Source organism: Penicillium soppii (genome assembly GCF_028829465.1).
Source record: "Penicillium soppii strain IBT 18220 chromosome Unknown utg000010l, whole genome shotgun sequence".
In the NCBI taxonomy this organism is placed as follows: domain Eukaryota; kingdom Fungi; phylum Ascomycota; class Eurotiomycetes; order Eurotiales; family Aspergillaceae; genus Penicillium; species Penicillium soppii.
The window spans coordinates 2,870,308-2,883,046 of NW_026643240.1; the positions used below are offsets into that span (position 1 = coordinate 2,870,308).

The 12,739-nt window shown below is 47.1% G+C and overlaps 6 protein-coding genes across 6 annotated transcripts; 4 read left to right on the plus strand and 2 right to left on the minus strand.

Moving 5' to 3' along the window:
- Nucleotides 1-197: 197 nt before the first annotated feature.
- N7529_011740 (uncharacterized protein) lies at nucleotides 198-2,044 on the plus strand (the record flags this gene model as incomplete). The annotated part of the gene is made up of 7 exons (XM_057247266.1): nucleotides 198-328; nucleotides 384-477; nucleotides 533-657; nucleotides 710-968; nucleotides 1,043-1,306; nucleotides 1,366-1,773; nucleotides 1,829-2,044. The coding sequence occupies 7 exons, from the start codon at nucleotides 198-200 to the stop codon at nucleotides 2,042-2,044; spliced, it is 1,497 nt and encodes a 498-aa protein (XP_057092615.1).
- Nucleotides 2,045-2,622: 578 nt separating this feature from the next.
- N7529_011741 (uncharacterized protein) lies at nucleotides 2,623-4,287 on the plus strand (the record flags this gene model as incomplete). The annotated part of the gene is made up of 4 exons (XM_057247267.1): nucleotides 2,623-2,892; nucleotides 2,941-3,352; nucleotides 3,415-4,023; nucleotides 4,076-4,287. 4 exons carry the CDS (start codon nucleotides 2,623-2,625, stop codon nucleotides 4,285-4,287), a joined length of 1,503 nt encoding a protein of 500 aa, XP_057092616.1.
- A 1,043-nt stretch (nucleotides 4,288-5,330) lies between these two features.
- N7529_011742 (uncharacterized protein) lies at nucleotides 5,331-6,308 on the plus strand (the record flags this gene model as incomplete). Its single annotated transcript, XM_057247268.1, has 1 exon — nucleotides 5,331-6,308. One exon carries the CDS (start codon nucleotides 5,331-5,333, stop codon nucleotides 6,306-6,308), a length of 978 nt encoding a protein of 325 aa, XP_057092617.1.
- Nucleotides 6,309-7,166: 858 nt separating this feature from the next.
- N7529_011743 (putative zinc metalloproteinase) lies at nucleotides 7,167-8,204 on the plus strand (the record flags this gene model as incomplete). Its single annotated transcript, XM_057247269.1, has 1 exon — nucleotides 7,167-8,204. The coding sequence occupies one exon, from the start codon at nucleotides 7,167-7,169 to the stop codon at nucleotides 8,202-8,204; it is 1,038 nt and encodes a 345-aa protein (XP_057092618.1).
- Nucleotides 8,205-8,350: 146 nt separating this feature from the next.
- On the minus strand, nucleotides 8,351-9,741 carry kat1 (putative 3-ketoacyl-CoA ketothiolase (Kat1); the record flags this gene model as incomplete). The annotated part of the gene is made up of 3 exons (XM_057247270.1): nucleotides 8,351-9,355; nucleotides 9,436-9,616; nucleotides 9,671-9,741. The coding sequence occupies 3 exons, from the start codon at nucleotides 9,739-9,741 to the stop codon at nucleotides 8,351-8,353; spliced, it is 1,257 nt and encodes a 418-aa protein (XP_057092619.1).
- Nucleotides 9,742-10,386: 645 nt separating this feature from the next.
- N7529_011745 (cytochrome P450) lies at nucleotides 10,387-11,948 on the minus strand (the record flags this gene model as incomplete). The annotated part of the gene is made up of 6 exons (XM_057247271.1): nucleotides 10,387-10,783; nucleotides 10,839-11,110; nucleotides 11,159-11,406; nucleotides 11,462-11,613; nucleotides 11,671-11,862; nucleotides 11,929-11,948. The coding sequence occupies 6 exons, from the start codon at nucleotides 11,946-11,948 to the stop codon at nucleotides 10,387-10,389; spliced, it is 1,281 nt and encodes a 426-aa protein (XP_057092620.1).
- Between the last annotated feature and the right edge of the window lie 791 nt (nucleotides 11,949-12,739).

The window sequence follows — 12,739 nt, forward strand, 5'->3', positions numbered from 1 at the left end:
TATTAGGGCATATGCATATGATATACTTCAGAAGCCAGGCTTTGAGGAAGCGTCGTTTGTATGTTGGGGGATTATTAATAAATTCACTGTGAATATATAGATACTGCTTAATCTCCCCTTGATATCCCTGGGATATACTTCATTTGCATAATTATTGCGTTTCTTTTGTCCATTTCATGACTCAACTGAGGAGCATCATGGAAAGCAACATATCAAATCCTGCTAGAAAGGGTTCAGGAGAAGACGATAAGGGTGCGACTGAGGTGCGCGTAGCCTTGGTTCTTGACTATCAGGAAGAGAAAGCGTTGATGCGCAAGGTTGATTTACAGTATGAGATGCTGGTTTCCAATATCAAGGACAGTCCTATTGATGCTTTGTTTTAGCATGCTTCCTATTATGTTTACTGCCTACATGCTTCAGTATCTCGACAAGACTGCGCTAGGCAATACTGCAATCTTTGGAATCCAAAAGTCATTGGTATCTATATCTCCGACCATACTTGAGGAAAATCACTGACGGTAAAACAAAACAGAATCTTGTTGGTGCTCAATATTCATGGGCCTCCAGCGCATTCTACTTTGGCTTCCTGGTCGCATCCTACCCTGTATCTCTATGCTTCGTCAAATTTCCTATTGGAAAATTCCTTTCCATCTCCTTGTACGTGTGGTAACTCTCCTTTCCATGCCCAGAGCTAATAATGATATTTCAGTCTTGTTTGGGCCGTGATACTAGCATGCCATGGTGCCACGACTAATTTTGCAGGTATTACGACGGTTCGTGTCCTACTCGGGGGATTTGAAAGTACAATTAGCCCTGGTCTCTCTTTGATCACAAGTCTCTGGTACAAACGGTCTGAACATGTCTCTAGACATGGAATATGGTTTGCAGGAAACAGCATTTCGTCCATTTTTGGTGGCCTGTTAACGTATGGTATCGGGCATATCAGCAACTCCGTTGAGCCATGGAGGGTACGTTATGCCGCATCTCGAAAACTTCCCTCGCATTGGAATTATCTCTTTGAAATCTGGCTAATAGTAGACAGTGGATCTTTATTATCTTCGGCATTGTTACCTTCGCATATGGGATTGTTTTCCTTCTTTACCTACCAGACAGCCCTCGCAATGCCCGGTTCCTTTCCAAAGAAGAAGGAGAGTTCATCCACCAACGTGCCCAGCGGGAAACACATACTTCAGTCTCGTATAAATGGTCAAAAAGTCAATTTCTTGAAGCGCTCATAGACCCCAAGACCTGGCTTCTATTTATATACGCCATGGGATCGTCTATTCCAAATGGAGGCCTCACAAGCGTAAGGAGAACCAGACTGGAACTTACGAAGCTCTGCTGACAATTGTGGCCGTCCCGCAGTTTGGAGGCATTGTTATTGCTGGATTCGGATACTCAACCTTCAATACCCTCCTCGTTTCTTTACCCATGTCGGTTTTCACCTTTGCATGGGTAGTTTTGGCCACTATAATAACCTCCAAAGTTCGAAAATCGCGATGCATTACCATTGCTACCTTGTCACTCATAAGTCTAGCCGGCTGCCTCATGGTCGCTCGGATTGATCCAAGCAATAAGGTGGCTCGACTGGCGGGAATGTGGCTTTTCCCTGCATATTCAGCTGGGATTCCCATTACTTTGAGTATTATTGCCTCTAACGTGGCTGGATACACCAAGAGAACGACAGTAAGCGCAGTGATGTTTATGGGGAATTGTGCCGGTAACATCACTGGTCCTTTTCTATTCTTCAATGATGAGATGCCCGACTACGAGGTAAGACGCTTTTGATCAACCCTCTGCCGAACAAAAGAAGACTGACCATGAATAGAGTGCCTGGATTGGTATTATGGTTTCACTGGCTATTGCATTTATCTCCATTCTAGTCTTGCGCCAGCTACTCCACTTCCAGAACCAGCACCGTGATCGCCAGCAGAATAGGACTATGGATCCTGAATCTTGCGAGGTCACTGAGACCGAGGGATTTCTTCGAATCGACAAGGATGAGACTGACTGGGCGAACCCAGCATTTCGTTATCATCTGTAGTGGCTTTTCTCACCCGAAAGTATAGGAAATATCTGAATAATTCTGAAACTACATCTCTTTCTTGTTCTATTGATGTGTTTGGATTATTAATCCTCTAAACGAATTTCACTTTTGTTCAGTTTCTTATAAAGCGAATGCTCCATAGACAATCATAGTTCTAGATTTCTGCTACAACACCATAAGCATATATGGAATATTTACTAATGAGCTTTTTGAAAATGCGTCAGGCTTTCATTTCGGCGACGTAGTTTTGATTCTGGTAAATAGATGAATTGCCATTCTTAAAATAACAGAGCAGGTACAACTCATTTCTTGCCGTGCTCTTCGCTCATTAAGTCCATATTGCCGTTATCGAACTTTGCCCTGATACCCTCGGGATATTCCTGAATTATGATACGTCCAGGTTTCCCGACGAATTCTATCACGCCATCCGCTCGGTATAGATATGGCTACTTCATGTAATCTTTAATGTACTAACACTAGTGTAGCTGTGTTCAAAGAACATAAAAAGGGTCTCAGGTTCCGCTTTCACTGTGAGCTTAATTTCATCAAAATCTCTACCATTCGCTATCACCACCATGTCGTGGGAATCAATTGCGGCTACAAAGTGCCTGGCGCTGAAAAACTCCATCCCAACCGAATGGGTAATTCCTGCCGCCATCTTTCCCCCGGACGATCAACTAGATGTCACTACATTCCCTCGGGAATCTGGAATGTTTACTGGGCGCGAACTGGAGATCCTCTCAACGCCTGCCCCGAAGATCCTATCTCATCTATCTTCGGGGTCATGGACGTCAGAAGAAGTGACTAAGGCTTTCTGTAAGACTGCAGCTGCAGCTCAACAATTGGTCAGTCTTCCCCAAAATGAAGTTTAACAAAATCTAATTGAGGATTAGACAAATTGTTTGTCGGAAATATTCTTTGATAAAGCCGTCACACATGCCAAAGAGCTAGATGCTTACTTCCAAGAAACTGGCAAGACAAAGGGACCTTTCCACGGGCTGCCGATATCTATCAAGGATAACATCAACATTATTGGCTATGATACGACTATTGGGTTTACGTCTCTTGCCAACAAGCCTGCCACTCACAATAGTACAATCATCGACTCCCTTCTTGAAGCCGGGGCGGTGTTCTACTGCAAGACTAATGTACCAACTGCCATGATGATCGCCGAAACTGTGAACAACCTTTTTGGGCGCACGGTCAATCCCTTGAATCGAAAGCTCACTACCGGGGGCTCAAGTGGCGGAGAATCTGCCTTGATCGCGTTTGGGGGTAGTCGGATTGGCATCGGAAGTGATATCGGTACAATCTAATGCGGAAGAGCTATCAGCCATCAAAGCAACGAATGCTAATTTGTCTACTAGGAGGCTCCCTTCGTATGCCTGCTGCCTGCACAGGCCTCTTCACCATTCGTCCCTCCTCCGGACGCTTCCCCAATTTCCAATCGCGTGCTTGCCTGGAAGGCCAGGAATCCGTCAATGGCGTCAGCGGTCCGATGGCTAAGACACTTGAAGAAATCGTTCTCTGGTCTAGTATAGTAGTCGGTCAAAAGCCTTGGATCCGTGACCCAAAGTGCGTCCCCATCCCCTGGCGGTCTGTGGAAACGAAGAAATCTCTCAAGATAGCAGTTCTCTGGGATGACGGAGTGGTTACTCCGACGCCTCCTGTTGCTCGTGCTCTGCAAGAAACCGTTGAACACTTGATGACAGCTGGTCATGAGATTATAAACTGGGCGCCGACTAAACACATGGAGATGCTTGGCCTACTCGGACGCCTATTCCTTGCAGACGGAGGGAAGTCTGTACGAAAACTCCTGGAGCCGACGGGGGAGCCCTTTCGCCCGGAAATGAAGCCTTATGAAGAAGCAAAGGAGATAAACGTGTACGGCCTATGGCAAATTCATGTCAATCGTAACGCTCTTTGCAAATACTATCTAGATCGGTGGAACGAGGCTGGGATTGACGCCATTCTAAGTAAGTCGACCAGCTGAGGCGAAGGTGAAATTTTTTTAACTGATTATCACAGGTCCTACAACGCCTTACAGCAGCGTTGAGAATGGAAAATTCGATTATGCCGGGTATACCTGTGTCTGGAACTTGCTTGACTACCCAGCCGTTTCGTTCCCCTGTGGTGTGAATGCGGACAAGGATATCGATACAGCGTATGGCGATCATCAGGCACTGACTGACCTGGATGCACAAGTACAAAGAAATTGTAAGTGGTCAATCCCAAATTGAACCCTTGCCGTGTTGAAATACTGATGGGCTCAGACTCTGCCGAGTCCGTACATGGCATGCCAGTCAGTTTGCAACTGATCGGCCGCAAACTCGAAGAAGAGAGTCTACTGGGAATAACAGATGTTATACTCAAGTCCATCAGCCCATGATCAGGGCAAGTTACATACGTTTCAATGACTTTAGATGTCCTTACCCACTACCCTATTTACCAGCAAAAAGTGCTGATTGCAGGCCCTTTTTCTTCCATATATTTATACGGTAACATATTTTTTCAAAACGAGTTCTGAGGCCGCTGGTTAGATATGATTGAGGCTGAAATTAGAAATTAAAATTAATCAGTTGCCACTCAACAGCCATATATATTGGATAACCGGAAACCCATATTTCTTTAATCCGATACTAAAGTTCTAATTAAAGTAATCCAAAGATGTGTTACCATATAAACATGTGGAGAAAAATCGGCCTGAAATCGGCACCTTTCGCTGGTAAATAGGGAAGTGGGCAAAGACTTATTGACGGGATTTGTAGTACAAGAATTTGTGAAACATGATTCCGGTACCAGAATTCCCAGTTCTTGATAGGAGCTGCTGAATATATTGATATTATATTTAGGCAACAGTAAATAGCTGAACTGCACAGAATTCCATGTTGTGTAGAATGGCAATCCAATAGTTGAGAGCGTGACAAGGTAAGGGCTTGCGGATACTGGCAGTTTGACAAAGGGAGTTTCATACCGAGACTTTCCCGTTTGTCTTATATGAAGTATTGGGCATAGATCAGTGCTCGATAAAACAAACCCCCCAGGGCAGACTTGTTGCACCCTTTAAGGCTCTTACATCTTTCTCCTCCTTGCGGATTTTTCTCTCTAACTCCCATTTAGCATGCGCTACCTGGCACTAACGGTCAACTCTCGCCTACCAGATATCACCCTGGGACTGACCAACTGGCTTTAGCCTTGGCCTAGTTCTGCATGTTTGCCAAGTGATCATATCCAAACATTTCCTTTGAGTGTGCTACCATCTCAACGCCATCTAAGTCTCAAGATGGAAGACGACCAGAGCAAGAAGATCATTTTGGATCTTCTTTTGCAGGATTTGCAGGATCTTCAAGAAGAACAGAAAGGGAAGCAGACTGAAGGAAGACATACGGATCTTGATCTGGCTATCGATTGTATGCGGAGGGACATCATAAGCAGCCAAACCTCCATCGAGGATGAAATACTAGCGCATAGCACGAGTGCTGCAATTTCGACTGACCAAAATGTACTCGCATCGATTCAACATGATGAAAGGGTTGCCGACCAGGATCATCGACTTGCACTTGCTATTAACAACGGGGAACCAGCTCCCCCTCCCCATCCGAACACTACTGGAGAATTTGAATTGGCATCGAACGACGAGAATGATGACACTGTTTCTGTTGTTATGGGGGACCTGATGGATCGGATGTCTCTAAGAGACGAGTCCTACAATGGGGAAAGCTCGTCGAGAGCAATCTCATCCTACAGAACACCAACTCGCCAGAGAGTTTGTGTCTCCTGCCTTGAGAGATGCACCGTTATCTTGTTCATCGGTCAGTGCGGTCACGAATTTTGTCTTGATTGCACCCGGCAAATGTTCCTCGGCGCGATCAAAGACGAAGAGTTGTATCCCCCTCGTTGCTGCGGCAATGTTGTGCCACCCGGAGTTGCTATGAGGGTTTTGAATTACAAGGAGCTTCGCAGTTTCAGTGAAAGAGCCCTTGAATGGACTTCCAAGGATCGTGTCTACTGTGCCGATCCAACGTGTTCGAAGTTCATTCCTCCTTTCGCTATCGACAATGACCATGGAACATGCCACGAATGTCACCAGCAGACTCATTTGCCATGCCGCTCCTTGATACATACTGGGGTTGATTGTCCATTGGACGAGACTCTTCCTATTGTCTTGCGCATAGGGGAGGCCGAGGGCTGGAAGCGATGCCCCAATTGCCGGACTATGATAGAGCTCCAACGGGGCTGTAATCATATGACCTGCATGTAAGCATGCTGCCGACTTCTAACCCTCCGACATATCAGAGAAGCTAATCGATTGTTCATCAGCTGCGCTCAACAATTTTGTTACACGTGTGAAGCAATATGGAAAACATGCAACTGTGATCTTTGGCAAGAGGAAAGGCTTTTCGATAGGGCGATTGAAGTCGTTGATGAAGAAGTTCCACGGAATGCTGGTGATGCAGTTCGTCAGCGCGCTTTCAACCAAGCAGTAGATGCCCTATTGCATCACGAGGACGTGGGCTGCGAGCATCATAGGCACTCCCAATGGGCTTGGCGGAACACAGGGAGCCTGCAGTGTGAGATCTGCGATCATCATTTGCCTGAATACATTTTCATGTGCACGAATTGTCGAATGAGGGCTTGCTGGCGTTGTCGAAGACACAGGTTGAGGTAGTGTGGTGCCTTCACCTTGTGTGTGCACAATACCGGATTGAAGAGTATGATGCATCACCAGGAGAAAAAACTATCAGTCATTGGTATGTGAGCCAGTCTTTGTGTTCGATGAGTTTCAACTAGTCTTCGAGGCTGCTCTGTTATGCAGAGAGACAATAGACATGATTGCCTATGCAACTTCCCACTAGTCATATTCATACACTACCTTCATTCAATTGAACGAGAGGTATTTAGAACATCATGGCATTGAACCTGTTGGTGGTTGCAAATCATAGGTTAGGCGTTGCGCGAGTCAGGGCTTATCTCCGCGCTGACAAATTATCGCCGTGGAACCGCGTCGAATTCGCCTCAGCGCCTGCCTATTTGGGTCATATAAGCTGTTTCTTGCCAGTCGTTGTTTCTCTGTCTTAAGAGTTTTCAGGTTTCACATATTACCCATCACTGAAATACGATGGATTCCCCGATGGAGCTGACCATTCATCACCATGGTACACCGCATATCATCCAGGTTTCCTCTTCAGCGACATTACAAGACCTCTCGTCCGAGATAGCGAGCGTCCTCAACATCCCAATAGACAACCAGAAGCTTCTCATAGCCCCGAAACCAGGGATGCAAAAAGCGCCATTTCCTCCAACTCTCCTCGAAGCCATACTCCAAAGATCCTCCCCTAAATTCAAGATCACCCTCCTCGGGACACCCGCCAAAGAAATCGCCCACCTCCACGAACAATCTGCCAGCGAACAGCGCCGACAAGAGGCACGATCTTCCGCTCTAGCTGCAGCACGTCGCAATAAACAAAAACCTACCGCAAGCCGCACCGGGGGCATCCACACTATCTCCTCTTCGAGCAACAACTACACATTTCACCGTCTCCTCCCACTCTCCTACCTTCCAAACCCAGACCGGTCTCTTGACTTTCTCAAACGCCTCCGCGACGACCCAGGAATTCGAGCCGCAATGGCTAAACACAAGTTCTCCGTCCCACTTCTTACAGAAATGAACCCAGCCGAACACACCACCAGCGAGTCGCGAACGCTGGGTCTAAATCGGAACAAAGGCGAGGTCATCGAGTTGCGTCTGCGAACGGACGCATATGATGGTTATCGCGATTATAGAACTATTCGAAAGACGCTGTGTCATGAGCTTGCTCATTGCGTGTTTGGGCCGCATGACCGCGATTTCTGGGATTTGACATCTCAGATTGAGAAGGAGGTTGATCGTGCTGATTGGAAGTCTGGGGGAAATCAATTGTCTAGTCAGGAGTTCTACAATCCGGGGGATTGGGACAGTGTACAAGATGGCGAGGAGTTTGTTGACGAGTGTGGGTGGACCGGTGGGGAGTTTGTTCTTGGTGGATTGCAAGGGGATCCGGCTTCATCACAGTCTGGCAGTGGCGGGGCGCTGACTCGTCGGGAGATCATGGCGCGTGCTGCAGAGGAAAGGATGAAGAGGGAGAGCCAGGCGAGAAAGCAGGATGATGCTACGTGATGTTGGCAAATCTATTACAATATGTTTCACGATTTACGAGCTTTTGTTGTTTGAAGAACATGTCATTTTTGATACCATTATTCTCGTTTATAATCATTCGATATTCATTTTCTGTACATTGAAGACTAATATCTCGCGCGTGTCATTTAAAGCTGCTCGTTGACAAACAGACCAGCCATGCCCTGTCCAGTTCCGATACACATGGAAGTGACCAAAATTTTACTCTTTGTTCGGCGGGCCTCGCTCAAAACAGTAGCGATTTGACGCGCACCTGTCGCACCAAGAGGGTGGCCAATAGCAATAGCACCGCCACGGGGGTTAACCTTGGCATGATCAAGACCAAGGTTTTTGATACAGTAGACTGCCATAGAGGCGAAGGCCTCGTTGATCTCGTAGATATCGATGTCGTTCTTGTCAAGCTGGAACTTGCTGAGGAGCTTGGGAATAGCGGCAGTTGGACCGATACCCATGACACGAGGAGGTACACCAGCAACGGTAGCACCACAGAACTTGGCGAGAATGGGCTGATTCAGCTCGATGGCCTTGGAACGGCGCATAAGGAGAACGGAAGCGGCACCATCGGTGACCTGACTGGAGTTTCCACCAGTGGACTTGTCACCGAACTGCGGGAACGCAGGGCGAATTTTGGACAGGGATTCGAATGTGGTGCCGGGGCGAATACCGTCATCGCGAGAGACAGTGATCTCCTTAACCTCGCCGGTCTTGGGGTCCGTGACCTTGACCCTGATAGGAGCAATCTCGTCATCGAACCAGCCAGCGTTCTGAGCAGCCTCGGCGCGACGGAAAGACTCAGCAGCGTATCGGTCTTGCTCCTCGCGAGGAATACCGAAGTCCTTGCCAATGTTCTCAGATGTCTGACCCATAGGCTGCATGCAGTCGGCAGCCTCCTGGTTGCGGAGGACCTCCTCGTTGAAAGGCTTCTCCAGCCGGTCGCCAGCGGCAGACATCAATTCAGCACCCACAGCGACACCCACGTCGATGGCGCCCAGCTGAATTTGGTTGGCAATATCTTGCACGGCCTTCAGTCCAGATGAGCAGAAACGGTTCACTGATGAGGCACCAGCTGTGTGGGGAATACCGGCAGCCAGGGCCGCAGCGCGGACCATGTAAGCGGCTTTGCCTTCACCAACCTGCATGGAATTAGAATGGGCAATTCAAAACAAACAAAAAAACAATAAAGGATGAGTGTAGGGATTTAGATTCGACATACGTTACCGAGGCAGACATCTTCGATCAGAGCAGGGTCAATCTGGGACTTGGCTAAGGTTTCCTTCAACAAGGCATAAACCATATAATCCAACTCTGTATCCTTGAAACCACCCTTGCGTGCCTTGGTCAATGGGGTGCGGAGTGCCAATGTAATGACTACATCATCGGGGTTCTTTTGGGTGCTGGAGGTGGCTGTTAGACCTGAGGAAGACAACCGAGGTCATCCGAGTACTTACATAGCAGCAACACCGCTAGCGGCGCCGGGCTTGAGGTGGCTCAAAAGCGAGCTGAGACGATCCGCGGCCATGATGTATATAATGTATTAAGTGTAGGGACTGAAAAAAAATTAAGCGTTAGCCCTTCAGGTTTCTTCTCATTTACGAGCGAGATTCAAAGCCCAAAATGCGGGTTGGGAAGTTTTCGGTGTTGTTGCGGGGAAGTTTCAACGGGTGCGGAGAGTTGTGTTCTTTGGGGAATTGGAGAAAAAGAGCAAAAGAGCACCCAATACCGGAAATGAAGATTGGAAATGAAGTGGGAAGGAACTTACAAAATATACAGGTTGAGTTGAAAAAAAAGAGGAAGAATCAAAAGAGAAGAAGGATTCAAACAAGTATGTATGCGAAAGAAGGGTCTCCGCGCTGTTCAGCCGAGACTGCCGAGGTTCATTTTGTTATCAGGTCATGCGGTGAGGTATCGACTACTTCAACTTAGTAGTGCATTGCATACAATTTTCAAGTACTCGGTACTTTACCAAGATATCTCCGATCTATGAGCTTACCTGGTTAAGATGCCTAGGCAAAATATCGCGATTTAGCGCAGCCGAGCCCGGTGCTTTGAAACACGTAAGGTATTGGTCTTTGTTTCAAAATTAAACTCAATGTAAAATGTGTCAATCGAGCTTCGAAGATTTAGGTTGAGTGAAACATTGTTGTCCCGAGTTCTAAATTAGAAGTTAAGACTGACTTCTTTCAAGATCTGACGCATTGCTCTTCTCCCATGGATGATCCTGTTCCACTGAGCGAATAAGCGTCTCATGGGCTGGAGTACGAGGTGTAATGTGGAACTTCCACGACTCGGGATGACTGATGACTCCAGGCTGGAACGTCGGTTGGACTTCTACTTCTTTTCCATTCTCAATAGCCTTCTTGACATCGAACACTGCAAGTGATTGAGCAATAACCAAATATAGTGTAGTGTCTGCCAAGATCCTTCCGGGACAAATGCGACGCCCGTATCCAAAGACAAGCTCACGTGGATCCATCTCAGGCTTGCGGCCATCAACTCCTAGGAAACGCTCCGGTTTGAAGGTCATCGGGTCATGATAAACCGCAGGATCATGCGTAAATGCCCTGTCAGAAGTTAGCAAGGGGTGGTTGGTTTCGACACGCTGGTACTTATACTGACCAGATGTTCGCTATCAGCAAGGATCCTTTAGGGATGAAATATTCACCCCATGTATCATCCTCAGTTGATGCATGCGGAATACCCGTGGGTGCAACCGGATGCCAGCGCAGAGCTTCTTTGATGACAGCTTCAACGTACGGTAAATGCGCGCGGTTGGTCACGGTGGGAAGACGACAAGGCCCCAACACCCGATCGATCTCTTCTTGAGCTTTGCGCTGAATCTCTGGATATAGCGTCATTGCAAGGAAGAAACATTCAACGGAGCTCACAGTCTATATAGTGTTAGTCATATTTAGGGCGAACAGATTTGATAACCATACGGTGTCAGCACCGCCAGTATAGAGAGATGCAGCTGTCCATTTTGCAACCAACTCCTCCTCAGAGTCGTGGGCAGGATATCCTGTCGTTTTGAATATATTGGAGAGATAGGAAGGCTCATACCGGCCTTCTTCCATTTGCCGACGCACGAAGTCATATGGTATGCGGGCGGTGGTCTCGACGTCATTTTTCCATAATTCCGCAGTTCGCTTGAAGCCTGCGCCTGGAAGCCACGAGGGAATGTGCTTCACTTTTTTTGGTCAATACCATCTCAATTATTGTGATACAAAGAAAGGGGCACTCACAGGCGGGAATAATGTCAACAAGCCAAGTTCCCGGTGAAGCAGCTTTCGAAAATTCATCAAGCGCAACGTTGGCCATATGCACCAAGGGGTCCCGCTTATGCGGTTCAATAGTGTAACCGTAAGCAATTTTAAGAATCACCGCGCCGGCTTCCCTTTGAGGAGGATTAGATTCGCCTTCGGTTGAAAAATCGTTGCAAATATTCACTTACGTTTGGATATGTTCTGCAAGCTTTGTCTGATCTTCCAGAACACGGAAGAGAAAGCGATGCGTCTCTATTTCTTGTAGAGAATTGAATTGGGCCACTGCCGATTCGGAACCGAGATATGGTTGCAGTGCCTTGCGATACGCCCGGAATTGACTGGAATATGTTTGCATCACGAGGCCATGCTCCCATCCCACCCTTTGTTTATCAGCTATCGGTTTTTCGCTTCTATACCTTGATTTTTACTCGTATTTCTGGACTTACATTTCCGATGCGAACACCATACTTGGTCGCGAGGAGTATATCGAAGAACGTTTTCCAAGTAGCTCAAGTGCTATTTTTGCATCATTCAGAATCACAATAGTCTGTCCCATAACGGTGACTGAGCTGATCGGTCCTAAAGTATTTCAGTGTGTCAGCAATAGTTGACTTGAGGTGACATAACAAGGATTTTGAAAGATACCATAAGTTTCTTTATGCTTAAGCCAGTGCATCCAATCTTGTGTACCTGGCGGCGGTAAATCAGAGATGTTGCCAAGCAAGGGCTTGGGTCGCGGGCCCGGCGGCAGCGGGCCCCGGGTCGTCCCAGAACGTCCCAACAAGACCCTGGCTACATAGAGGCCGAAGGCCCCCAACACCAAAGCAACATAGAGACCGAAAGACATGAATAACATCCCAAAGACACGAGTGTGGCAAAGGAGAGGGGAAAAGAAAACTAACAAAACAAAATCTGCAGCTCTATTTATCGTTCATTTACCTTTCTTGTCATTGGCTAGTTGCACCTGCACCTCCCGTTGTTGGTAACCCTAATAGGTTAGCTCTGGAAGCTAAGGCAACATACACGGGTCACGACCGTGCATGACTTGGCCTGTTGGTCACACATGTACGAAATTTATATGCACGTCCCCGCATCTCCGAATATCTCGTTACCGCTTAATAAAACGTCAGCACTAGTTCGATAAGATAAGTGACAGGACTTCTAGAATTGAGATACAGGCCAGGCTTTCACACCATGCAAAGATATCATTGCAAGCTTGAGACTATCATTTTAAGTATTAAATTACATGTAACTATG